Source organism: Colius striatus, chromosome 5 (genome assembly GCF_028858725.1).
Source record: "Colius striatus isolate bColStr4 chromosome 5, bColStr4.1.hap1, whole genome shotgun sequence".
NCBI classification, from domain to species: Eukaryota; Metazoa; Chordata; class Aves; order Coliiformes; family Coliidae; genus Colius; species Colius striatus.
The window spans coordinates 2,947,577-2,973,120 of record NC_084763.1 but is presented as its reverse complement, the minus strand read 5'-3'; the positions used below and the strand labels follow the sequence as shown (position 1 = coordinate 2,973,120).

The following is a 25,544-nucleotide window of genomic DNA, read 5'->3' as shown; positions in this document are numbered from 1 at the left end:
CCAGCCTGCCTCTACAAAAGAGCAGAGCCAAGGAGCAGAGCAGAAAAGTTAGCTATTTTCTGACTTAGATTAATTCAGTTTTACTAATTGATAGAGCACAAGACAGTAGGTAAACCACTTGTCTGGCAAACCCAGCGATCTGACATCCCTATTCCCAAACTAGTGGTGTCCCTTCAGGCAGTGAATACAGTGAAGGGCACACACTCCATCACCCAAGTAACCAACAAATGCTAGCACAGTCTCAGCTTAATACAGGAGGGTTACACTGGTCACTGGCTGACTTACTCATTAGCACAGTCATGGTAACAAAGTAATCAAAACTGCTAAAACTCCAAGGCTGGAAGGGTAACTAGATTTAGGTAACTACAAAGGGGAGATCTGCTTTTAAGAAGCAATCACCACTGAAAGAAGCACTGGACCAAGATCAGTGATGAGCTGGTTGCACCAGCATGGGCTCTTTTCTAAAAAGCAAAAAACCTCACAAAAATTGGCCTGCCCTGAGGCAACCCTAGAGTAAGAGAAAAAAAGAGCACTGCTACACAATAGTTTGACTCAAAGGCCTTCTGAGACAGTGAGAAGACCTTGGTGTCAGCAACCCTAGATAACATCCCTCTATTCCCAGACCTTACATCCTCACCCTAGTCGTGGATTCATGCTAAGCTCCAGCTATGAAAATAATACTTTTGCCCTGTAGTGACTCCCAGAGAAACAGTCTTTTTAAACACTTCTCACTGCACAGCTCAAGGCAGTGAAAATCCAAGTGTTCCTTTCATGGGATTAAGATCCTGCTCTCTTCTGTCACAGGTCTTACTTATGCTAACCTCATGCATTTACCCCTGCTCCCTGGATTCATTCCCAGGACCATTTCTCTTATTGAATCACTAACAAAATGAGCTATTAATCATTTTTCTACTGCCTTATGCTCCTCTTTCTGCTTGGGGTGCTCAAAAGCATCCTCCTGACAATATTTTCCAAAACTCTTTCTTTCAACTCTCCTCTGGGAAACATCATGGTAAACAGACATACAGTACAGTGATATCAAAGGGTTCTATATAGCAAATCTTGTAACAATAGAACTCCCCTAATGGGATTTGCATCCCAGCTCAATAGAAAAAAGCACTGTAATAACCTCCCATTTTTTTTTGTTGTGTTATAATCATCTGTTATGCTTTTCACTAGTACTTCAAAGACATTCTCTATTGTTCTGTTACTCTGAACTTCAGCTCAGCAGGGTTTAGCTTTTCAAAGCATCACAGTTGGGGCTCTTAATTACTCATTTTTTTTTTCATTTTTCAAACAAAATCTCAAATCCATTAAACAAACAAAAGCCCTTTTAGATCTCAGGATTTCCTGTTGCCAGATTTGCAGGGAATTAAAATCATCTAAAAAAAAAAGCAGCCTGGTATGTCTCAGATTTTATCTGCAGACCTTGCTCTACCACAGCTACTGCTCCAGCGAGGAAACCTGACTGTGCAGAAGGCCTGGAAGTTCATCTCTCTTCTCAGCTTTGCAAAGAATTCTCAAAGCATTCACAAAACCCAAAGAGACTTCTCCCATTTGAAAACGTTCAGGCAGCCAGGCTGTCTCTCAAGAGGCCTCATTCTGAACCGAAAGGCGCTAACAATACCCGTGTCAGCGAGGGAAGAACGTTACCATAGCGCTGGAGTTTTAACCTTAGTTTTATGAAGAGAAATGCAAGACACTGAAAATCTGGTAGAGGTCATGCTTATACACTGAGTCGTGAGCAAAGTGTGATATAGACAAACCAACCCCCCCCAATGCCTGCTAGTGCAAACTACTGTATGTCCCAAGATCCACACACTCCCTCCTTTCCAAGCTTAGAGCGTAGGGCCAGTCATCCCTAATCAGGGCCTGATTTTCTTCTTCCTAAAGTATTACTGTATTTCCTACTCTCCAGAACACTTGAAATAACCCCTCTCAGATCCCTGCAGTAGAAGGACATTAGCTCACTGCCTGCAGTCCAGCAGCAGGCACAGCACGATACAAAAACGTTTAAATCTAAACTGAGTGGCCCAGAACGGTGAATTTAAGTTACTAAATACAAACTACAAATTATACTCCTGGTTTAGATCAAATGTGGAAAAATGAACTTCATTGTTGACTTATCAGGAGTCTAATATTACCCAGGAGAGAAGAGAGTAGTTTAGCTGAGGCCAGTGGTAAGAGTTACTGCTAGGCTGGATGCCTGCTGGAAAGTGCAATAAAGCATTCGAGTCCATGCGACATCCCAATCACCATTTTTATGAACATTTTCCTATTTATTAATAGTAGCTGCTCTAAATTCACTCAAGTTTTATGCCAGCTGCCAATTCTGGGTCTAGTATAAATGTGAGATATATTACAAGGAAGTTCAGCTAGGAATGAAAATAAAAGGTGAGAAAAAAGCACACCATATGCCAACAAGGCAAGTTCATTGCTGACAGGTAAGAGGGCAAGTGAGTGGCTGTACATACCAATAATTCCAGAAGCATAGGTGAGTTCAATGATTAAAGACAGTGGGGGAAATGTATCAATCACCAAGAAGGCAAAAAGGCACCAGGGAAAGTCAGGTTATCTCTCTCCTGTTACTAAACTACAATACCCTTTTTCTCTGCTCTGAGACATTCAAACTGTTCCAACTAATGTGTTACCTTCCCTTCAGTATATTTACTGGAGCTTTGCATTGCTGCTTGTATTTATACCTTATTTACCTTCACATACTGATCTTGGACCTCAACAGAAGACATCCAAAATATCAATCACCAATTACATTGCAGACAAAAGCATATGGGACATAAAATGCATGAGAGCATGCAGCGCTCACAGACAGATGACTCTGAACTTCTTGATACCATTCCCTACTTGATTGCTCAGGAAGAGGAGATGTTTTAATTCCCAGACACCTCCAGGTGCTCACAATCCATTCATTAGCAGCACTTTCACCAAATGGTGGGCTGACCTTGACAGGAAAGTTGCCTCACGTTCAGGATACTATTTAAAATCAAACAGCCCCTTTGATTGCTGTAAAATGGATATGGATAGAGATGGAAACTTGAAAAAAACATATGGGTGAGCAATTGCAAAAGATGCAGTGTAAGAAAATCCTGTTTACATGGAGACAATGTACCACAGTTTGGATTTATTACACTGCTGCTGTAGAGTATGTTTCCTGCTACCATAGTATATAGATCCCCAAAAAATACGGAGCTGAAATCTCTAGGGTGTGCAACATTCCTCTTCCTGGAGTTCCTGGATGTTCATGATCTACAAAGTGTCATAAAAAGTCTATATACTATGCTTACAGAGAAGTGGCTGGTAGAGAAGCACAATAAGAAGACATAGCTAGACCCCAAATTCCTTCACGGGAAAAAACGGTCCAGAAAAGACATTATTCAGGGAGGCAGTCCGAAAGGACTGGTATTTTTGCAGCCTAGTTTCATAGAAGTCTCCTTCTCATTTGCTTGTCCGACATTAAATACACATCCCACCAGTCTGAATTCATGGTCAGCCTGTTCCAAAAGGATGTTGGTAGTTTATTCTAGCACATCAGCCAAGCACCGTTTGTAGTATGAATGGCTAATATTTAAAGCAGTTCCACATGCTCTGCCTGATTCTGCTTCCACAGAAACCCTCTATTTGCAGAAAAAAAAAGCCTTCAGAGGAAGGCACAGTGGCTAAAGTAACACAGCTACTGTAAGAAGTTAAAAACACTCACAGACGTGTTTTCCTACCATGAAGCACAAGAGTAACAGCCTTCCACCTCAGCCAAGCAGAGCTGCACTAACAAAGATGTTATTTCTGCAACTGCATCTATTGGGAAACCCATGGATATAAGAGCACACAGCCAGAGGTTACATGGAATCTAATGAAATAAACCACTGTCATATTCCTTCCTCCACAGGCAAATCTGAAAATACTATTTAACACCAAACCCACCATGCCCAGAAATACAGCACTGATGGAAACTCCATCGGATTGCTGCAGAAAGTTGTCATTTTACTCTGATTCATAGAATCACAGAATCATAGAATCACAGAATGGTAGGGTTGGAAGGGAGCTTTAGAGATCATCCAGCCCAACCCCCCTGCAGAAGCAGGGTCACCTAGATCAGGTCACACAGGAACGTGTCCAGGCGGGTCTTGAAGCCCTCCAAGGAAGGAGCCTCCACAACCCCTCTGGGCAGCCTGTGCCAGGGCTCCCTCACTGAAACACTGAAAGAGTTTGTTCTTATGTTTAAGTGGAACTTTTTGTGTTCCAGCTTCACCCCATCACCCCTTGTCCTGTTGCTAGCTACTATAGAAAAAAGGGATGTCCCAACCTCCTGACACCCACCATTTAGATATCTATAAATGTTAATGAGATCCCCCCTCAGTCTCCTCTTCTCCAGACTAAACAGCCCCAGTTCCTGCAGCCTTTCCTCGTATGAAAGATGCTCCAGTCCCCTGACCATCTTGATGTCCCTGCACTGGCCTCTCTCCAGCACTTCCCTGTCCCTCTTGAGCTGAGGAGCCCAGAACTGGACACAGGACTCCAGATGAGGCCTCAGCAGGGCAGAGTAGATTCTTGAAACAATAATCCTCTTTTTCAGAGCGTGAATCTTGCTCTTTACGGGCGTCATTGTCAATGCTTAAGAACAAAAAGTGCTTTACAATGCACAGTCATTTGGCTGCCACCACCAGGTGAGGACAAGAAGACAAGCCTGGATATTTGAGTAGTACAGCTTGTAGAGACATTGTTTTCAGAAACAAGACACAATTTTCAGATCCTGAACTTGAGATAACTTTACAGAGGTGATTTCTTAGTGCTGCAATAATTCTGCCTCTTTCCTGGTACTTCATTAGTGAGACATCAGAAAAACCAGTAGCACTTGAGATCACCTGAAGTTGCTGAAATTTGTGGAATAAGTCACTGAATCTCTCATTTAAGACACTTAAAGAGTAGAACCAAAATCTCAGGAACTTTTGGTTACTCTCCAGAAAGCCCCTTCTGTTTTCAGCCACCAAAACCTGGGCCTCTTTACATTTCAAACTTAAAGGCAGCTTCGAACTTTGAACTCACAGTCATTACAGGTAAAGGTATATTTACATTTGAAACCATTTGCAAAGCAGCCCTTAAGACCAATGGGAAGTGAATTTTTTCCCTAACAACTGTTTTATTAAACAGCACTCAAACTGGTAGCTAGGAACAGGGTCAAAACACAGGCAGAAATGTAGGATGTGTGACTGGGTCATTAAGGTCAGGCTCCACTGGCTCCAGTCTTCCTTACAGAAACCTCCTGGACACAGAAGTGCACAGCTCTGAGAAATGCAGGGTCCTGTCTCTTCCAGATATTTCCCACGATTAGGATGAGCCCTGCAAGGGAAGCCATACATCTTCCACTGCCAAAAGGGCTGCACTAACAGCTACAGTCAAAGCACTTTTGATGGGTCTGGCTGACATTCCCAGCCTCATACTTACTCATAGTCTATTCTCAACCATCTGCCATCCATCTCACCTTCCCATATTCAACCTCCTTACACAAGCCTTACTTACTTGTGAGACCTTTTTTCCCTTACCTACTCTTCTTTACTGACCTCCTCAATTTCTCTTGCCATTTGGTTTGTTCCCTCCCCACTATACCCTATCCAATAAATCCTTCAGTCAACTATCTGTATTTTCTGCTATATTATTCTTCATCCTGCTTTTGCAAACACTCCCTCCTCCAGCAGTTTATCCATCCTGCCTTTAGGAGAGTGCTAACACTGTACCTGACACAAAGGGACCATGTTCTAGATGGGTTTACTACAGGAATGAATAGAATAGACTAAAATCATGGTAATCTTCAGCCTGTACTACCTCACTATTGGCAGTTATCCAGCTTGTATGATAAGAGTGGTAAAAGCTGTCCCCTAGAAGTGAAGAAATATGATTTCTGTGTCCTTCAGAAGCACAGAGAAGGAACTTCATGCAAACTTGCACAGATTGAAATAGTTCATTTCAAAGTATGTCAGTAAAAATAGATTTGTCTGTAATAAGACAAAGGCTAATTAGCTGCAACAACTTTTCTTGAGGTCAAGAGGAGTTACACCTGGGATGATTTTAGCCTAGAATAGCCACACTTGGAGATGGGGTTTTATTGTTTTTTTTAAAGTCACATCACACTTTCATTTTTACTTGATGTGACAGAGCTAATGAAACAGGTTCTTTTGATAGGACACAACCTACTTGAAAATAACACTTGTGTTTCAGCATTCTGAACTTGATATCCTAACCAAAACTGCTGTAACTGAGCAAAGTCAATCAATGTTTTATTGGGTTTTTTTCTCCACTGCATTTTTCTCTCTCTTTTCCCCCTAATTTGTGTAGCTGGTAATATTCTGTGGATTAACAGCTCTGTTGTTTCCTCCTCATCACTCCTTTATGAGACCTCAAGCATATGCAACTGGGCATCAAGCACTGTTTCTAAGGATGTTTCACTCTTTCAGAACTTATTTCAGTTCCATACCAAGGATCTCTTAGTTCTGCAACAGTCTCTCCTGAGATTCCTTCAGAGGCAGGATCCAAGAGGTGCAAGATTGCTGATGTGAGTTAGTGAGGTGTTGCCAAAACCTTGTCGTGGATTCACTGCGGTTTGCTAAAGGTAAGATGCTGTGCACATCTGGTTTGCTGTCTATTTTTCAACCTCAACCCTCAAAATGCAAAGAAAGTGGGACACAGAAATCAGATCAAAATACTTGCCCTTCTGCCCTTCATTATTTAATACAGAATATGTCCTTCAGTGTATCTTTTAAAATAAAAGTAATGTGTAGAAGCCCAGCTGGGACATAACACTTGACAGCCCTTCCACCGAGCACTTCTTGCTGGCATTACAAGTGAAGGAGAGCCTGTGTGGGGTACAGTACTCATTTCAGATGCTTCCAATCACCCTGTGCAAGCCTCTCCCTTCTCACTCCTTTGCCTCTACGGGCACCTAATTTAGGTTTATTGGAATTAAGTGCTAGAAACACATCCAGCCCACTCCATCCCTTACTCCAATGCCTTTGAACCGTGCAGCTACCTGCTGCCAGTTCTCATGCCTAAGGTGAAATCAAATAGCTCTATCTGCCCCAGTCAGTTACAAGGAATATCTCCTCAAGGTTCTCAGCCTGGGAAGAAGAGTCAGTTCCTGTGGTTTGGCAGACAGCTTCTGAAGGACTACGTTTCTGCACCGGAGGAGGGATTAACTCCAAGCTTGTAAAGATCTACATATCTCCACAAAACGTCAGCAAATCTGCAGCTATCATGCCAGGGATGATGATTAGCACTGTGCATATTAAACAAAGGGGTAGTGAAATGGGATTTGCATGTTTCTGACACGTGTGCATATTCCCAACACTCACAACGTAATATCTGCACCGTTCAGTTTATTTTGATGACAATTAACACATTTCACTGACAATCTCTAAATAATGCTCGCTTCCAGAGTCTTACAGGAAGCCATCTACTGAACTTTGTCAGCAGAACAATGATCATTCCTAAGATGCCTCTGAAAAGCTACAGTCTTACACATATCAGTCCAAAAAGTTCCCACTGACGAAAGCGATGCAGAGATGCAGAATTTGCATAATCAGCTCATTTGCTGCATTCAGAAACAAGGGACATGTTCTGCCCACTCACTCCCTCGCCAGAAGGTTGCTCTAGTTAAGAGGAAATTGTCACATTGCAATTCAACAGACATGGAGTACATTAGCTAAGCAAATAAGCAAATGAAGATGTATGCAAGTTATTATTACCTTTGCTCCACAGACAGTGAAAATGACCTTTGTTGAAAGGCTGGTTCAGAATCACAAGGCAAATCTTGAGGTTTCCTGTAAGAGAGATGTTGACTCTCATTAGCAAGAATACTCAAATACTGATTTTCTTCTTTTCCCATCTTTTTTATCATTGTGCTTTTGCCGTGTTACTTTTAGACCCACCACCTCAGACTAACCCCACGCATTTCCGTGCTTCTTAGAATTCCTCAGATGAAGAAGCTGACAGAATGCCATTAAACACCTTTACTTGGTAGAGTTTTGCTCAACTTTTCATTTCTAAGAGACTTTTACCCACTGAAGGCTGTCCTCAACGGGACCCCACATCCACACAGCTCTCTCTCTCCCACTTGCTGCTGCTGCCTGGATGCAGCATTCACTGACAGGAGCTGTGCTCTGACCTCTGTGAACAAGAGAGGCTGTAGCTGACTCTGTATGAAGCTGTCTCTAATCTAGGCCCAATATTCCACTCTCCTGGCAGATGCAGAACTCTTGCTGCCTACACCTTTGTATCATGTAGATGCTCTAATTGTTGTAGATCCACTCTGGCACGTACTTTACAAATACAGGTTGAAAGGTCATGCCCAAGGAGCTTAAAATCAAAGCAAGTAAAAGCAAAAGCAAACTTCAGCCTGCATTATCTAGGTCATACTGCAGACTAAAAATCTCAGCAGATTTACCATCAACCTGAACTGATCCAACTTGATTTGAGCCCTAAAGCCTCCTGCCCTGGCAATATGTCAATCGTGAAAGCTGGCAATAAATCTACAAATACTAAAGCCTTAGAATAAAAGTATTTATAATATGACACACTTTGGTTTCAAAGAGTAAATACATAAATCTTATGATGGTTGCCTGCGGTGGGATTTGCATTATTTCACTTCTTAATTATCTTGCCAATCACACAGCAATACAAGTTTCCCCTGGAGCTTGATATCCTTAGGCAATCAGGTTAATGAAGTATTATTTGGTCATGTGAGGCCACTATAATTGAAAAAAACCCAAAACTCTCTACCACTAGAAAGTCTTCTGAGCAGAAAGGTATAGGTGGAGCTGACTTAAGCCCTATTGGCATCACCAGGGAATATATAGGTGATGAAACTCCCAAAGGCACGAGAACATCTAGGGGTGGTGGTAGGGAGAGGACAATCTGTAACAGAATGAATGAAATACATGGTCAGGAGACTGGGACACCATTGTTCTGCATCTTGCCTCTTGAATGATTTAAGGGATTCTCCACTGACCTGTTCTATGCCTCAGTTCCCTAAAACTGAAGTAACAATATTGTCCTCCTTTCAAAGTATCAAGAGGAACACTACTGAAGACCTAGAAAATGTTTACTCCAGTAAAGAGTTTACATGTTTAGCCCAGCTATCTTCTGTGTGGTGCTTTCAAGTGCTTTCCCTCACACCTTCCACTTGTATCTTTGCTGACATGGTCACACTTAATATTTAATTCATGCATACACAGGTGAATAAATTTACTTAGGAAAGAATGGAGAGCTCAGAGGATTGTGTAACTAAAGAAAAGCAAGAAAAACCTTTTCCTTTGCATAGTCTGAACAGTGTTGCCCCGTCCTTGAACTTTGAGAGAAAGGTAGAAAACAATACATTCAAATTAAGTGCCAATTTCCAGCTGCCTCACAAAATGGGACCTCAGCAGCAGATCTCTTAATGATGGTTAAGAGAGAAAGGCTGCCAACTCCTTATATTAAACATAATCATCTAGTAGTGCCCTCCACAGAAGACAGCCAGCAAACACCACAGGTTCTTATACTGATATGATAATACAGGCACGGGTGCTGTAAACCTGTTCCTGTTTGTGAATCACATTCCTGGGTCTGCTTTAAATCCTTAAGCCACATCAGCTTATGAGGATGGAGTACCTTTGTAGCATTTTTGGCACATCAGGGGGACTCGTGTTATGTATCAAGACATGTTTTTGAAGCCAAGGCTGTAGGTGTCCACACTGAGACTTCAGAGGCTGGTTTTTTGTTGACACTTCCAAGGGCTTCCAGTGAGGCCCAGAAGAGCTGCTGGCTCTTACTTGTTCAGTTGTTGCAAAGATGACCCCAGCACACACAGTTAAGAGGAGGGTTTCTGTGTTTTGAGTTGGGTTTTGTGGTTGTTGAAGCATAGTTGTGGGTTGAAAAAGTGGAGAAACGGAAATTATTGCTTCTCCTGCTTTTAGAAAGCTGAACATCCCAGTAATTTCAAATCACTGTAATTAATGCATGAGAAAATGTTATGATTCATGCTTCCCAAATGAGCCTACATTTCAATACTTTAATGGTGCTCACTGAGTTAATATAGAGCTGCACAAAGGGCTCAGTCCTCGGGAGATGTAGAGCAGTAATAAGATTGGGCTACAATAATTTACAGTCATTGCCCTAGAAACTATTAATAAGTTGGGACTTCTGATGGCAAAGACCATGTCAACGGACAGAATATGCAACATCCATCACTCTGAGCAAAACTGATGAGAGCTCAGTGTGCCACTGCTCCGAGCACTCCACTGGCTACTCGTTTGAAAACAAACTGACTTCATGGCCATTTATCTTTAAAAGCCCTTAACAAATGAGGAAGCATCTATCTGCTGGACTGTCTGCCCGTCCATTTTTCACAGAGATAATTAGCACCCTGACCCAATCTTTAACAAAACAGTGCTCTGTTTGGACTAAAGGGAAAGAGAATTCTGTAAGCAAGAATTCAGCAGCAAAAATCAGCCGTCCCCAGACAGGGGTATCTCCACTGAAGAAGCTTTTGTTGGCCTTTTGTTAGAGGCAGAACAAGTTGGTCTCTTGCATAATTTCTTCTACTTTTAGTATAATTTTCTCTTTCACCGTGTTCTTTACTTGCAGCTTTTGCAGATTGAGCAAATTCAGCCATCTGCTGCACAAGGAGAAGAGAATAAATTCCTCCATACCAAACCTCCAGTTTATCCTTGGTGTTTCCATCAACACAGAGAATGAAGGGAGCCGAGTCCCACAGTGTAAGTCCTCTTACATTAAGCAGAGGACCAGTAAGGCCTAATTTCTACAGCACAGGAGGACAGAGTGATGACCATAGGAAATTTTTACTTGCATTTAAGGAACAAAATCTGTTCATCTCCACTTCCTTGCTTTCCTATTTGCTGCTTATAAAGCTTGCAGTCTTACAGGCATGACTTAAAGACACTATGTATTAACAGGTTCACAACTACACCAACAGTCAGTCATATGCAAAAAACACAGTTTAAATATAGATATATATTTTACTAGACTTAGAAGATTCCTAGTCTTGAGCTGGATCATTTTAATCCTGCCAGGAACACATTTCCTTGCTTTGCTAGGTTGCAAATCAATCAACAATCCCTACAAGTCCCACTGAGGCCATCAGTGAATAACCTCATCCTCTCTGAAAGCTTTTCCCCTCCTCTGCTTTCCGGATTTCATTTCACTGGACTTCTTTGACAAAGCTTTTCTCGCACTTGCTTATGAAGGACTTCACTCAAAGGTGTTGTGAATGTTTCTGACAGCCTATGCAATGCCTTTGTACCCCACTTTAACTCACTCAGAAGAATGCCAATCTATTTAGAGCACACATTTGCTATTCTAAAAGCCTTCTCAGCTTCTCCCTGACACACCATACTCATCTAGCTATTCTATAAATATTTATAATATCATTATGCATTTTTTATTGGTTTCTCCTTGTCACATGTCAGTCTTCAGGCTGGATGTCTGTCACAAAGCATCTGCAAAAGGCAGATGTAATTTTAAAGACAACCTCTTCTCTGGTAGCTAACAAAACAATAGATGCCTCTTTGTTTCCTTTCAGTGTTAGAACGGTACCACTACAAGTTGATTTGTGTACTGAGCTTCCTGGCTGTTGAGTTTTCCAAGGGGCAAAACGCTTTCATTGCTTCAAACAAGAGGGCCTTTGGGAAAGATTCCCAGTCTCTGTGAAATGATGTGAGCAATAACACACCACGGGGGACATGCTGTGCTAAGGTAGTGGCATGCCTCGAGGTGCCAACGGAACGCGACTCCAAAGTCAGAGCTTCAACCACAGAAAAGGCTTTGGCTCAGCAATTCATGTTCTGGTTTGTGGTTTGGTGTCTGTGTTTCATTGCTTGCCTGAAGAGGAGCCATTCCTTTCCTTTCCAGTGCTCTATCAAGCATCTTCCCCAAAGAGGCAGGTTTAGCACAGAGGAAGAAGGAGGAAAGAGACAGGCAGGACAGGGACACGGGCACTGTACCATTAGTAAACGATTTCATTAATTTCATCTAGGAAGGTGAAAATCGGAAGAAGGTCCCACATTTTCAGAACATTTCTCTACTGGTAGAAATAATCTGGATATCCAAGATGTCAACCAAGATCTCTTGAAAAGATACTGCAGAGATTTGGGTTACACATACTCCTGATCATAGATGTGACAGTCCAAATAGCCTACGAACTTGTGAGAGAGAAAAGCTCTGAACAATATGACTGAACACCTCCTCTTGCTCTGCTGCTGCTCTCACCTCACTCGACTTTCCAGAGAGAGAAGTGATTTGGTTTCCAGCAGCTGCATTCAGGAAATTCCTGCCCCACAGATTCACTTTTTAAATGAACAGTCAGTGCCTACTTAAACGTCAGAATATGTGGGATGAGTCGAGGCGTTTTTTCACACTTCCAAAACAGTGACAGAGGTAAAAGACAGCAGAGCAACAGGCTGAGGCAGCTCTTCGTATGGCAGGTGAAGCTTCTTCTGCTGCAGAATAATTAGCATTGAAAATGTGATTCTAAGAATATTGCATAAGCTATATTTAGCGAGAGCCTATAATAATAAACCCTCAAGGAACCAGCCAACATAACAAAGGAATGTCCTTGCAGAACTGCAGTGTAGATAGATCAGGCTGTTACTACAGATCCCTGAAGCAACTGGCTGTTACTGGTTGAGGGTTTGGTTTTGGTGTGGCTTTGTGTGAGTGTGTCAATACATTAAACTCTCCTATTTAACTGATACACAACCTACCAAAAAAAATAGAGAAATATCAGAAAATACCAAGTTTTACTTCAAAAATGTTCTTAACACACTGTGTAGATCAACAAACTTGGCTCCTGTGTAGTACTCAGCATTACTAAGTCAAACAAAAGCTGTATTGGGAAGCAGACATCACCACCACGGGATGATTAACAAGTGGGCTTATAAAGGTATGAATTATGACACCAAAATAAAGTACCTCATTGTGATGAACTGGAGTGGATAATTTTAACAAACACTTAAGGGAAAAGGTTTTAACGTTGTTTAACACTGTTCCTTAAATTAGGACCATTGCTATTTAAAGAACATCACTTTAATAAAGTAGCCCACAGTCTTCCTTAAGTCAAGGCTCACATAGAAAAACGCCACTGAATGCACCTGAAGTATTCTGGCTTTACATCAGTGAAACAGAAAGGACCTTGAAGTGGTGTCTTTTGCTGACTCCAATGGCAGAAAATTATTGTAGCATTGAATACACAGAAAGGAAAGTATTCTAACTGCTCACTACAACCTCAAAAAACCTCTTGGTAAAGCCTTTTTCATACTGTATTAGTTCTAGCACCACAATTAGCCTCTTTTTTGACATCCATCAGCATTTTTAGTGCAGTCCTAACAGGCCATTTGAAAAAAACCATCCAAACCACTAGATCAGAGCTTCCTCTAACCAAATGGAAATGGCAAATGGAAAAGCAAAGAGATGCTCAGCACACACCCAAGATGTCACTTAGACAAAGAGAATACGGGACTTCTAAACTAAAATAAAGGAGTTTGGAGTGGCATCAAAATCACATCATTTTCTGCCAAGTGCTCTGCTGTGATACTAGGGAATCTCAAAAGGATCATCTCAAACTTAAGCAGCTCAAATCAACACTCTCAAATGTAAATGCTTTGCATTTTAAAAGTTTCACAACTCCTGCAGAACTGCAGTTGGTAAAATCCACTCCCTAGGCCTGTGCTCTTGCTAACAAGTTAGTTGTCAGCTTTAATTCAGAGCAACAGTTAAGCTTGGACTATTGTATTAATTATAGCCACTGCTGATAAAACATTGTGTAGCTGCATTTTAGCACACAGAATCCCAAGCCTCCAAACAAACCGTTTCATTTCCCTCATAAGAGTGACAACTCCAATAATAAACCAGCACAAATCATGCAAAAGGATCTCAGATCCTACAAACGTGTTCTCAGACGTATTGAATGAATAAATCAAACATGCACACCCAGCTGCTTCTCGTGCAAAGGCAGGGTTATCCCTGTCAATGCATTTTAGAGTTAATTTTTTCATGTAAATTCTATTGATTTTTAAGTATTTCACAGCTCTTAATTCTCCAGGCAAATGCCAGCAAGAGGAGTAGGAAGAAAAGGGGATTTGTGCAAACAGTCTTACTGAAAAGCTGCAACGTGGTACTCTCTGGAAAGCCCTCTGCAAGAGCTTCAGTGGATGAATTCATAACAACTGATTTTTCACAGTAAGTCACAAACATGGCCATACACATGGGATAACCCACCTGAATTATTGACCACTGCAGCTCCTAGAAGGGTGCTAGGGCTTGCAGTGAAAACTTGGCAATTAATTCTGATGCTCCTCTGGAGACTGCCAGGACTGTGTTTTCCATCTCAGAATGTGATGGGACACATCTTCCTATACAAGCTCTCACATTTCTGAGTGCTTGGGACTTCTGCTCTTTATGTGTCAAACACCTCAGTCTGGTCAAGCAGAATAAGCTCACACAGTTCCCAGCAGAGAATCCTCAGTTTTAGATAGCTTGCCCAGCATCACAAACAAACTTCATGGCAGGATTCAACTCTCCAGGGCAACACTGACCTGAACTGAATCATAAGAACTGTCTATTTAAATATCAATCATAACAATCACACTTCTTACTATTACACACATGGAAATGATGCTCCTGTCTGATTACCAACTCTTGTTCAAAAATAAGCCTACTGGAGTAACACCACTCCAGGGAGGCAGAAAGGTACATAAACCCTATGGGGCTCTTGGAGAGACACACTGACATATGCACCATCTGCTACTGCAAGACCTTGGCTTGCTTTACCTCAAACCCTTGCTGCTTGGCTCCAGAGATGCTGATGGACCATCCATCCATCATTCTGTGCTTTGTGTAAATAGGACTTTCATTTCAGAACTAGCTGCAAGCTGCAAGGTTTTCTTCACCAAGGTGCTCCCACCTAATCAGTTATACTTTTCCACTTTTCAAGACTGGACTCAAATTGCCCAGCAATCCAAAAGGAAAGAGATTTCGGATATAGCACGACAAGTAAGGGTCTAGGGGATTAGTCAGATATACTTCACCCTGTGGCATGGAAAAAATAGCCAGCTGCAGCTGAAGAGATGAATAGGGAGCAAAATGAGAGGAAGAGGGACAATGAGAAGTCTAGTCCCCACGGCTGCAGAATCAGATGCAACCTTTCATATTTGAGACCAACTTTAGAGGTGCTTGAATTTTGCTGCAACTATAATCTTGGGGGAAAAAAAACCAACTAAACCAACAGCAAACTAAATGCTTTGCTCTGTTATTCACAGTCAAGTCAACTTGTGAGATGGAACCCATTTTACACCTTCTAAGTTTGACACCAATTGGAAGTTCTGACAAGGCAAGAATTAGACATATAGGCTTCTGTAAAAATAGTGATTGTGTTATGGTAAATTTGACTTTCCATTTTAAATCTCTAGGCACAGAGCATTAGGATTGGAGCCTAAATCTATATGAAAACTAAAATGAAAGCGGATGCAGAGAAAATCTATGAAATATCCATTTTATCTTCAGGCTGAAAACAAACACAAAGTACTACAAAACATCAGCTTCTAGTTTTAACCTTTTTTAAAAATAAAAAAGAAACTTTAGGACCACCAACAGATCTCTTCAGGGCTTCAAAAACTACTCTTACAACACAAGTAAGTTAAGAGAAAAAGAAAACCCAGGACAGTTGCTCACTTCCTAGCTGTTTAATAGCCAGGTCTAATATAATGTCCTCATTGCATTTTAAAACCATACCATCACACTGTCTGAATACATCATGCTAATGACACTGTTATCTGGGGTGTCTCTAGTTCCAGGGACACAACTAAACTCCCTGTCTGACTTGAGAATTTGGGCTGCTATCTGCTCAACCTGCCCGCTGCAAGACTGAGGTGAACTCAAGGAATCCCAGGCAGTGAAGGCAGATGTCAGCAGTCTCTGGGAAAACTGGTAAAAAGCACAATACCCTCAGCAAACATTCAGCTCTGCAAACAGTACAATGCCATCTTATTTCACTCACAGCCAATGGATACTTTGAGTATTTTCTGGAGGATTAACAAAATGTAACAGATATCTAATGATTTACATATGAGAGTTCTGACCAAAGAGTAAGATCCACGTGAACGCTTAAGTGCCTGAGTGCTCAGCACTCAAACCCTTGCTCTGCTGCCACCAAGCACTCCACTGACACTTCAGCTATTTGCATTAACATCTCCTATGCACATAAAAGGCTGATTTCTATCTGCACAGGGACGCACCTTAAGTTTGAGAAGCTGACGGAACCCGATCTCCTTTGATCTCAAAACACCAACCAGACTTTTCTCCGCTGATCTCATTTGAAGGGCACATTTGAAGTAGTTGTTCTCAGAGCATACCTAATACATCTCACTTCACAGTGTCAGCCATCTGCTTTTTAAAACCTGGGAAGGGGATCTACCTTTTATCAGCACAGATTAATAGTCGAGGCGCTTGCTCTGGAGGCTGATGCCCCACATTCAGGTTCCTTCTCTGTCAGAGCAAATTCACAGCCAAATCCCACTTCAGTCAAGACTGTGCTCTGCTCCCCCCACGTGATGGTATTCTTGGGGAAGCAAATCCCCCCTTCCCTGCTCCAAAAGTGAAATACATTAATTGAATAATTTTCATAAGACGGTTAAACGGGAGGAGTACGAGTGCCCAGCTCTGCAGTCCCCTGGCTCAAATCACACATCATGAACAGACTGGCTCAAATCACAGAATCTTAAGGATTGGGAGGGGCCTCAAAAGACCATCTAGTCCACACCTCCTGCCAGAGCAGGGCCACCTAGAGCAGGGCACACAGGAACTCATCCAGCTGGGTTGGGATGTCTGCAGAGAAGGAGCCTCCGCAGCCCATCTGGGCAGCCCCTGCCAGGGCTCCCTCACCTCAACAGGGAACAAGTTTTAACTTGTGTTTCTTTGGAACCTCTTCTGTTCCAGATTGTATCCATTGCCCCTTGTCCTATCACTGGACATCACTGAGAACAGCCTGGCTCTATCTTCTCCAATATTTACTTATCCAAATCTCTCTCTCAGACGTTGAATAAATCCTCCAATTACTTCATGACAGCGTTACAAGAACATTATTGCCTCCTTCCTAACATGTAATGAGAAGAGGCGAAACAAACAAACAAACAAAATGGAGTACGGCCTGCACACTATGAGAACAACAACCGCCTCAGCGAAAGTGCAGTCTCATTGAGACCGCTTCATTTCCAAGAAGCAGAAGTTAAAGACATTTCCTAAAAAAAAAAAAAAAAAAAAGGCTGCGGCCTGTGGTTATCAGGAGAGGCCAGACCGAGGGTCAAGAGCTTGTAACTATTGTTCGAACCCTATATCTGTTGTGTGGCGTGTAAACCCTATAAAAACCCTTTCCTACTGAGCACCAGGGTCGCCTCCTCTGACTCCTGCGTGAGTTACGAGACGACCCGGAGCTCCGAAATAAACCTCACCTCGTGCGTTTGCATCAAGTCGGCTCCTCGTTTTCCTCTGAGGTGCGCGTCTGCCTGGGTAGAGGAAAGCTTCGCCTTTCATTTGGGGGCTCGTCCGGGATCAACGACGAACACCTCAGGAAACGATGACCCCTTGGAGGTGAGCTTTTTGTGTGAATGTTTGTGGCGCCACATGAGAGCTTGTGAGCTTGTGTAGATTGAGATTAAGAGTTTGTGGTTTGTGTAACTGAGCAGGCTTTGTTGGGATAATATTGTTTTTAACGTTATTTCTTTCCTTTATCTCTGTTTCTTTTGTGTCTCTAAGAGTTTGTGGTTTGTGTAACTGAGAGCTTTGTTGGGATAATATTGTTTTTAACGTTATTTGTTTCCTTTATCTCTGTTTCTTTTGCGTCTCTCGAAATTTAAATTAGTGCCCATCCCTCTATGTCATAGGCTGCATACCGTTGACCAAGTCTGAGACTAGGTCTGGATCTAGCCGCACCTAAGCCCCTTTTAAGGGTGCCTTAGAAAGCAAGGGGGTCCAGACTGAACCTCGTGACTCAACGGCAGGGTCTCCTTAAATAAGCCTACTGTTGACCAGGTCTGGGACTAAGGATTCTTTCCTGAACCTCGTGACCCAACAGTCCATAATCCCCAACTTCAGTAAGAAAAACACTTAGGGATACACGGATAAGATTCTCATTCTCTCACTCTCTCTCTCTCTCTCTCTCTCTCTCTCTCCATTAACCTCTGAAAATGTTTTAAGTATGTGAGATTGGGAGCTCACTGTTGCATAGATATCTTAAGCATCAGAGACCAAGTGAATGTTACTTTTGTGGGTGATTGGGTGAGAACATACCTCGGTACCCTTGTAAGTTCAGGGAATGCTTTTTGTGCCGCCTCTGTGTCCATAAGTATATTTGTTGATTTTCACCTGAGAGTCACACTCAACATTACGGGGATAGGTACGGGACAGGAACCCCTTTGTGCAAAAAAAATTTTTTAGATGTGCCTGATTAATTGTATTGATTTTTTATGTTCTACCTGTGTAAGGATAGGAGTCATAATTGTCAGGGTTGTGTTATGTTGTTTTGGAAGTAAGGGTCACGGGGAAACTGAAGCTGCTGGGTCAGTAAAGGTCTGACAGACTTTAAAGAGGTTTCTGAGTAGCACGTGTGGGGGACAGACGTGTCCGGCACCACAGGCTACGGCCCTGGGGGACGCCTCACGGGTGAAAATAGGCAACCTTTGCCTATAGGTGAAACCTAGCTGGTCCTTGTGGAGTGAATGAGGGGACGAAGTCTCCGCCCTTCTGAAATTTTGATAAGATCTCTTCCGTGGTGTAAAAGTCGTGGAGAGCGAGAAACCGTTTCTGTGTGTGTGTGTCTTATTATAATTTTTTTTTGTATTACTGATAACCATGGGGCAGTCCCGATCCACCCCTCTGTCATTAACATTGGCACATTGGCCAAAAGTAAAAGCACGAGGGCAAAACCTGTCTCTTATTATCAAGAAGGGGGATTGGCAAAATTATTGCGAAAGTGAATGGCCAACTTTTAAAGTAGGATGGCCACGGTCAGGTACCTTTGACATCCATACCATACGGGCAGTCCGAATGTCTATTTTCTCCTCAATAGGAGGCCATCCTGACCAAGAACCATATATCACAGTATGGGAAGACTTGGTGATGTATCCGCCGGACTGGGTCCGACCATTTCTTCCAAGTGATAAAATAATAGTCCTAGCCCCATCCTACTCATACTTTAGCCGGGGCGTACCTGTGACAACCAGGACTCTGGCTCTCACAGGAGTAGAAGAGGGGGTGACCAATAATGGGGGAGATTATGAAAAATTGAAAGAACCAAGCCCTAAGACCAAGGTATATCCAGAGGTCGAGGGACCCCCTGAATGGACTCCACCTGTATCCACATCTATACCCACCGCCCCCCCAACTGGACCCCAGTCCCCAGACGAGGGAGTACCTGTGCCGTATAACCCGGGGGGTTGGGAAGAAGGACCCTATACCGGTACCAGGAGTAAACGGGGGATAATACCTGAGGGACCAGATTCCACTGTAGCCTTACCACTCCGGGCGGTGGGGCCAGCCCCCACAGAGCCAGATGAGTTACAACCATTACAGTACTGGCCCTTTTCGTCCTCCGATTTGTACAACTGGAAAGCAAATAACCCTTCTTTTTCTGAGAACTCTGCTGCCCTCATAGGACTAGTCAAATCCCTGATGTACTCCCATCAGCCCACATGGGACGACTGCCAGCAGTTACTTCAAACACTTTTCACCACAGAGGAGTGAGAACGAATCTTCTCGGAGGCACGGAAAACCCTACAGGAAGGCCAACCAGGCCAACCCCCTCGAACAGGAATGGAAGTGGAAGCGTTGTTCCCAGCAGCGCGACCGCAATGGGACTATAATACAGCAGCAGGTAGGGAACGACTGTCCATATACCGCCGGGCTCTGGTAGCAGGACTAAGAGGGGCAGCCAGGAAACCTACCAATCTGGCAAAGGTGAGAGAAATTATGCAGGGGCCTAATGAACCACCCTCGGTGTTCCTAGAACGTATCATGGAGGCCTATCGTATTTATACCCCGTTTGATCCCGAATCTAGGGGACAGCGGGCCTCCGTTATCATGTCCTTCATTGGACAAGCTGCACCAGACATAAAACAAAAACTGCAGCATATCGAGGGATTGCAGGATTACACCCTGCAAGATATTGTTAAAGAGGCTGAAAAAGTGTTCCATAAAAGGGAAACTGAGGAAGAAAAGTGGGAGAGGGAAAAGAATGAGAGAGAGAAGGAAGAAATACGGAGACAAAAGAGACAGGATAAGAATTTAACAAGAATACTTACTACAGTAATGGCCGAGGGGAAACGCCAAGGGGAAAGACAGGCGAGAGGAGGAAGGGACCTGGGCGACAGTGACAGGAATAAGGGACCCAGAAGACTGGGAAAAGATCAATGTGCCTTCTGCAAGGAACATGGGCATTGGGTCCGTGAATGCCCCAAGAAAAAGGGAAAGAGAGTGCTAACCCTGGAGGAAGATGAAGATTAATGGGGTCAGGGCCCGGAACCCCTCCCCGAGCCTAGGATAACGTTAAATGTGGAGGGGACCCCAGTAAATTTTTTGATTGATACTGGGGCAGAATATTCCGTACTGAAAACCTCATTAGGGACTGTAACTAACAAACAGACCATGGTAATTGGAGCAACAGGTCGAAAAGAATACCCCTGGACAACTAATCGAACTATTGACTTGGGAACTAACCAAGTATCCCATTCTTTTTTGTTAATACCCGAGTGCCCTACCCCCCTCCTCGGGCGAGACCTGTTAACAAAAATGAAGGCTCAGATAAGCTTTACTTCTGCTGGCCCTGAGATCGCCCTTGCAGGCGGAAAGCCAAAAACATGCATATTGTCCCTGCACTTGGGGGAGGAATATAGACTACACCAAAACCCCAAGGAGAACCTGGATAACCTTGAAAAATGGCTCAAGCAGTATCCGAAGGCATGGGCCGAAACTGGGGGCACGGGGGAAGCGGTGAACATCCCTCCCATAGTGATCGAGCTACAATCAAGTGCCACCCCAATAAGCGTAAAACAATACCCATTGTCAAAAGAGGCAGTAGCAGGGATACGACCTCACATCGACAAGCTTGTACAACAAGGGATTCTTGTGCCTTGTAAATCTCCCTGGAACACACCACTCCTGCCGGTAAAGAAACCTGGGACTGGGGATTATCGGCCAGTACAGGACTTGCGGGAAGTCAACAAAAGAGTCCTTACCTTACATCCTACGGTACCCAACCCATATAATCTCTTAAGCTCTCTTCCCCCAGATCGTACCTGGTATACAGTCCTTGACCTAAAGGATGCATTTTTCTGCTTGCGACTGCATCCAGTGAGCCAGTTAATTTTCGCTTTCGAGTGGAGAGATCCTGAAAGTGGGAGAGTGGGTCAACTCACGTGGACAAGATTACCACAAGGATTTAAGAATTCTCCTACCTTGTTTGATGAAGCCCTCCATAGGGACCTGGCAACTTTCCGGGCACAAAACCCACAGGTAACTTTACTCCAATATGTAGATGACCTCCTACTCGCGGCGTCCACCAAAGAGAGCTGCCTGGTGGGAACTCGCAGACTACTGGTTGAACTTGGAAGGTTGGGGTACCGTGTCTCAGCGAAGAAGGCACAAATCTGCCGGAAAGAGGTAACCTATCTGGGATATGCTCTAAAGGATGGAAAAAGGTGGCTGACGAAAGCCCGAAAGAAGGTCATCTTGCAGATCCCCACCCCGTCAACCTCTCGACAGGTGCGTGAGTTCCTGGGAACGGCGGGGTTCTGTCGTCTGTGGATACTTGGGTTTGCTAGCTTGGCTGAACCACTATATCCACTCACAAAAAACAAGGGAGAATTCGTATGGGGCAAAGAGCAGGAGGAGGCCTTCACCAACATAAAGAAGGCGCTGTTAAGTTCCCCTGCTCTGGCGTTACCTGACCTCACCAAACCATTTACTCTGTTCGTGGATGAGCGAAAGGGAGTGGCCCGGGGTGTGTTAACACAGAGACTTGGACCCTGGAAACGGCCAGTGGCATACTTGTCAAAGAAATTAGACCCCGTGGCCAGTGGATGGCCTGCCTGCCTTAAAATAGTGGCTGCCACAGCAGTCTTGGTAAAAGACTCTGATAAACTTACTTTTGGACAACCAATTACAATCATTGCAGCCCACTCCCTGGAAAGCATTATTCGGCAACCTCCTGACCGATGGTTAACAAATGCCAGGATGACTTACTATCAGAGTCTGTTACTAACTGAACGTATTAAGTTTGCCCCTCCAGCCATCCTGAACCCAGCCACACTGATGCCTGAAGCAAGAGAGAGTGACCAGCCTCTCCATGAATGCCAAGAGGTTCTAGCCGAAGAAGTGGGCATTCGCGCAGACCTGACTGACCAGCCTATGGAAGGAACCCCCTCGTGGTTCACCGATGGGAGCAGCTACCTGCTGGAAGGAAAGCGTAAGGCTGGCGCAGCCGTAGTGGACGGGAAACGGGTCGTGTGGGCTAGCTCGTTGCCAGAGGGGACCTCTGCCCAGAAAGCCGAACTAGTAGCCCTCATACAGGCCCTGAGGCTGGCTGAAGGAAAAGTGATTAACATATTTACCGATAGCAGATATGCCTTCGCAACTGCTCACGTCCATGGGGCAATATACAGACAGAGGGGGCTCTTGACATCAGCGGGGAAGGAAATTAAGAACAAAGAGGAAATTTTAAATCTCCTAGAAGCCGTACACCTCCCCAAAAAGGTGGCCATCATACATTGCCCAGGGCATCAAAAAGGAGATGACTGGGTTGCAAGAGGGAATCGAATGGCAGACACAACTGCCAAAGAGGCCGCACTAGAGGCCATGATACTCTCAGTAAAACTTGACGACAAACAGGCAGTGGAAGGAAAGGAAGAAACAAACCTATCCGCTGAGGAAGGGAAAGCTTACATCGATAAAATGCACCGACTTACGCATTTGGGAACTGAAAAACTTATCACACTAGCAAAAAAATCACGCTACAAGGTCCAGGACCTACGGAAAACTGTGGAACGTATCGTACAAAATTGCGAGGCATGTGCCTTTATAAATGCAGGACATACTAAAGGAACCCAAGGAAAGAGACTGAGAGGAGATCGACCAGGAGCATATTGGGAAGTAGACTTTACGGAAGTAAAGCCTGCCCGGTACGGTAACAAATATTTGTTAGTGTTTGTAGATACCTTCTCTGGATGGGTCGAAGCATACCCTACAAGGAACGAAACAGCACTAGTAGTGGCAAAAAAAGATCCTGGAAGAGATTTTTCCCCGGTTCGGTATTCCCAAGGTAATCGGGTCAGATAATGGACCTGCCTTTGTCGCCCAGGTAAGTCAGGGAGTAGCCAGACAATTGGGGATTAACTGGAAGCTCCATTGTGCATATCACCCTCAAAGTTCAGGACAGGTAGAAAGGATGAATAGGACCTTGAAAGAAACTTTAACTAAATTAGTAGCGGAGACCGGCGGGAGGGATTGGACAGTCTTTCTCTCCCTCGCTCTGTTTAGGGTTCGAAACACCCCAGGACCTACGGGGCTCACCCCTTATGAAATCTTGTATGGGAGTCCCCCTCCTCTGACAGAAATAGTGGGGACTGATGAACCTGTTGTGCCCTCTCTTACTCTTGCAGCACGCCTAAAAGCGTTGGAAGTAGTTAGAAAAGAAGTTTGGGAACAGTTGAAGAACCTCTACGACCCAGGCGAGGTGTCGATGCCCCATTCGTTCCAGGTCGGAGACAAAGTTCTGATTAGACGACACCGATCAGAGACGCTCGAACCTCGGTGGAAGGGACCGTATGTGGTATTGTTAACAACTCCCACCGCTGTAAAAGTCGATGGGATTACTGCGTGGGTACATTCAGCGCATGTAAAAGGGCACCTAGAGATATACAAAAGGATGATTGGGTGGTGGAAAAGACTGATAATCCTCTTAAGCTTCGTGTGTTTCGGAAACCAAACCGAAACACCTAGGGAAAATCTGTTGGTGGGACTAATCCGAGATTTCGGGAAGGCCCAAAATGCAACCAGTATCACTGCTTGTTTACCATTACCACAAGCAGCTGGGGAGCCTATTCCGTGGGGTATAATCCCGGCGGGACCACTACCAAAATATAAAAATAATGTAATCTTTATTTCTTATAAGTGTGTTTTAGGACTGTGCCTAAAGGGGTGGAAGAAGACTCCAAAATGACATCCATAATGTTATAAGCATAGAATAGAAATATAATGTTAGTAAGTGTTAGTCCTGACCACTGGCCTGGCCTCTCCAGAAATTCTAAGATTAGAAATGTACAAAAGAAAAAGAGGGGAATGAGAAGAGGCGAAACAAACAAACAAACAAAATGGAGTACGGCCTGCACACTATGAGAACAACAACCGCCTCAGCGAAAGTGCAGTCTCATTGAGACCGCTTCATTTCCAAGAAGCAGAAGTTAAAGACATTTCCTAAAAAAAAAAAAAAAAAAAAGGCTGCGGCCTGTGGTTATCAGGAGAGGCCAGACCGAGGGTCAAGAGCTTGTAACTATTGTTCGAACCCTATATCTGTTGTGTGGCGTGTAAACCCTATAAAAACCCTTTCCTACTGAGCACCAGGGTCGCCTCCTCTGACTCCTGCGTGAGTTACGAGACGACCCGGAGCTCCGAAATAAACCTCACCTCGTGCGTTTGCATCAAGTCGGCTCCTCGTTTTCCTCTGAGGTGCGCGTCTGCCTGGGTAGAGGAAAGCTTCGCCTTTCAGTAACATGCTTTCAGAGAAACCACCTCCTTGTTTGTAGTGTTATCTTTTCAGGTGAGAGAAGTGTTTCTTTCACTATCTTCTGAAGATTTGGCACTTGGAGCCACAAAAGCAGCACAGCATAAGATGCCTACATCCACCCGAGTGGGACTTTAGATACTTCACTCTTCCCGCTGCTCACGGTATTCTCACTGATAAGCTCAGCTTGATTCTCTGTTAGTACACCCAGTCTGATGGATTGCACTGTTTCTATACACCAAATTCTCCCTTTGCCCTGTGTACACACTCTAACTGCCATGTTCAAGATGAGTGCACCATGTGGAAAGTCATACATGCATCTGCTGAAGATCACACTCCTCTTCAGCATGTGAGCAAATACTAAAAGCCAAAAGTTCCTTTCACCTTCTCAGCCTGATCTTATAACAAACATTACAAATCACAGATGGCTTCTGGCCAAATTCTAGTTTGGACAACTTGACAAACTCCTGCTTCTCTATTTCTCCTCAGCCATCCCAAGACACAGATCTCTCCTGAACTCTTGGGTACTAATGAAGCACACAGTTAACTGCACGTAGCATTCAACTAGGCTACTCTGGACTTTAGAGTCAGTTGGGGTTTTTGTATCTAGAAGGTTCAATGAGTTTAACAGAGTTGAGTAAGTGATCTCTGCAGCCATCAATTATTTACTCCTCAGACACAATGGGTGAGACTGATGAGAACTCCCCTTGACTCCCAG

The 25,544-nt window shown here is 43.8% G+C and overlaps 1 protein-coding gene and 1 long non-coding RNA gene across 4 annotated transcripts in view; one reads left to right on the top strand and one right to left on the bottom strand.

Moving 5' to 3' along the window:
- TPK1 (thiamin pyrophosphokinase 1) overlaps nucleotides 1-25,544 on the bottom strand; it is a 385,084-nt gene that overhangs the window by 197,801 nt on the left and 161,739 nt on the right. For all 3 annotated transcript variants that reach the window (XM_061996850.1, XM_061996851.1, XM_061996852.1), the window contains one exon: nucleotides 7,752-7,826. In XM_061996850.1, the coding sequence (XP_061852834.1) occupies nucleotides 7,752-7,826 (75 nt within the window). The remainder of the gene's footprint in view (nucleotides 1-7,751; nucleotides 7,827-25,544) is intronic.
- Nucleotides 17,164-24,747, top strand: LOC133625476 (uncharacterized). The gene is made up of 2 exons (XR_009818759.1): nucleotides 17,164-17,643; nucleotides 23,706-24,747. It is a non-coding gene; the product is annotated as an uncharacterized LOC133625476 (long non-coding RNA).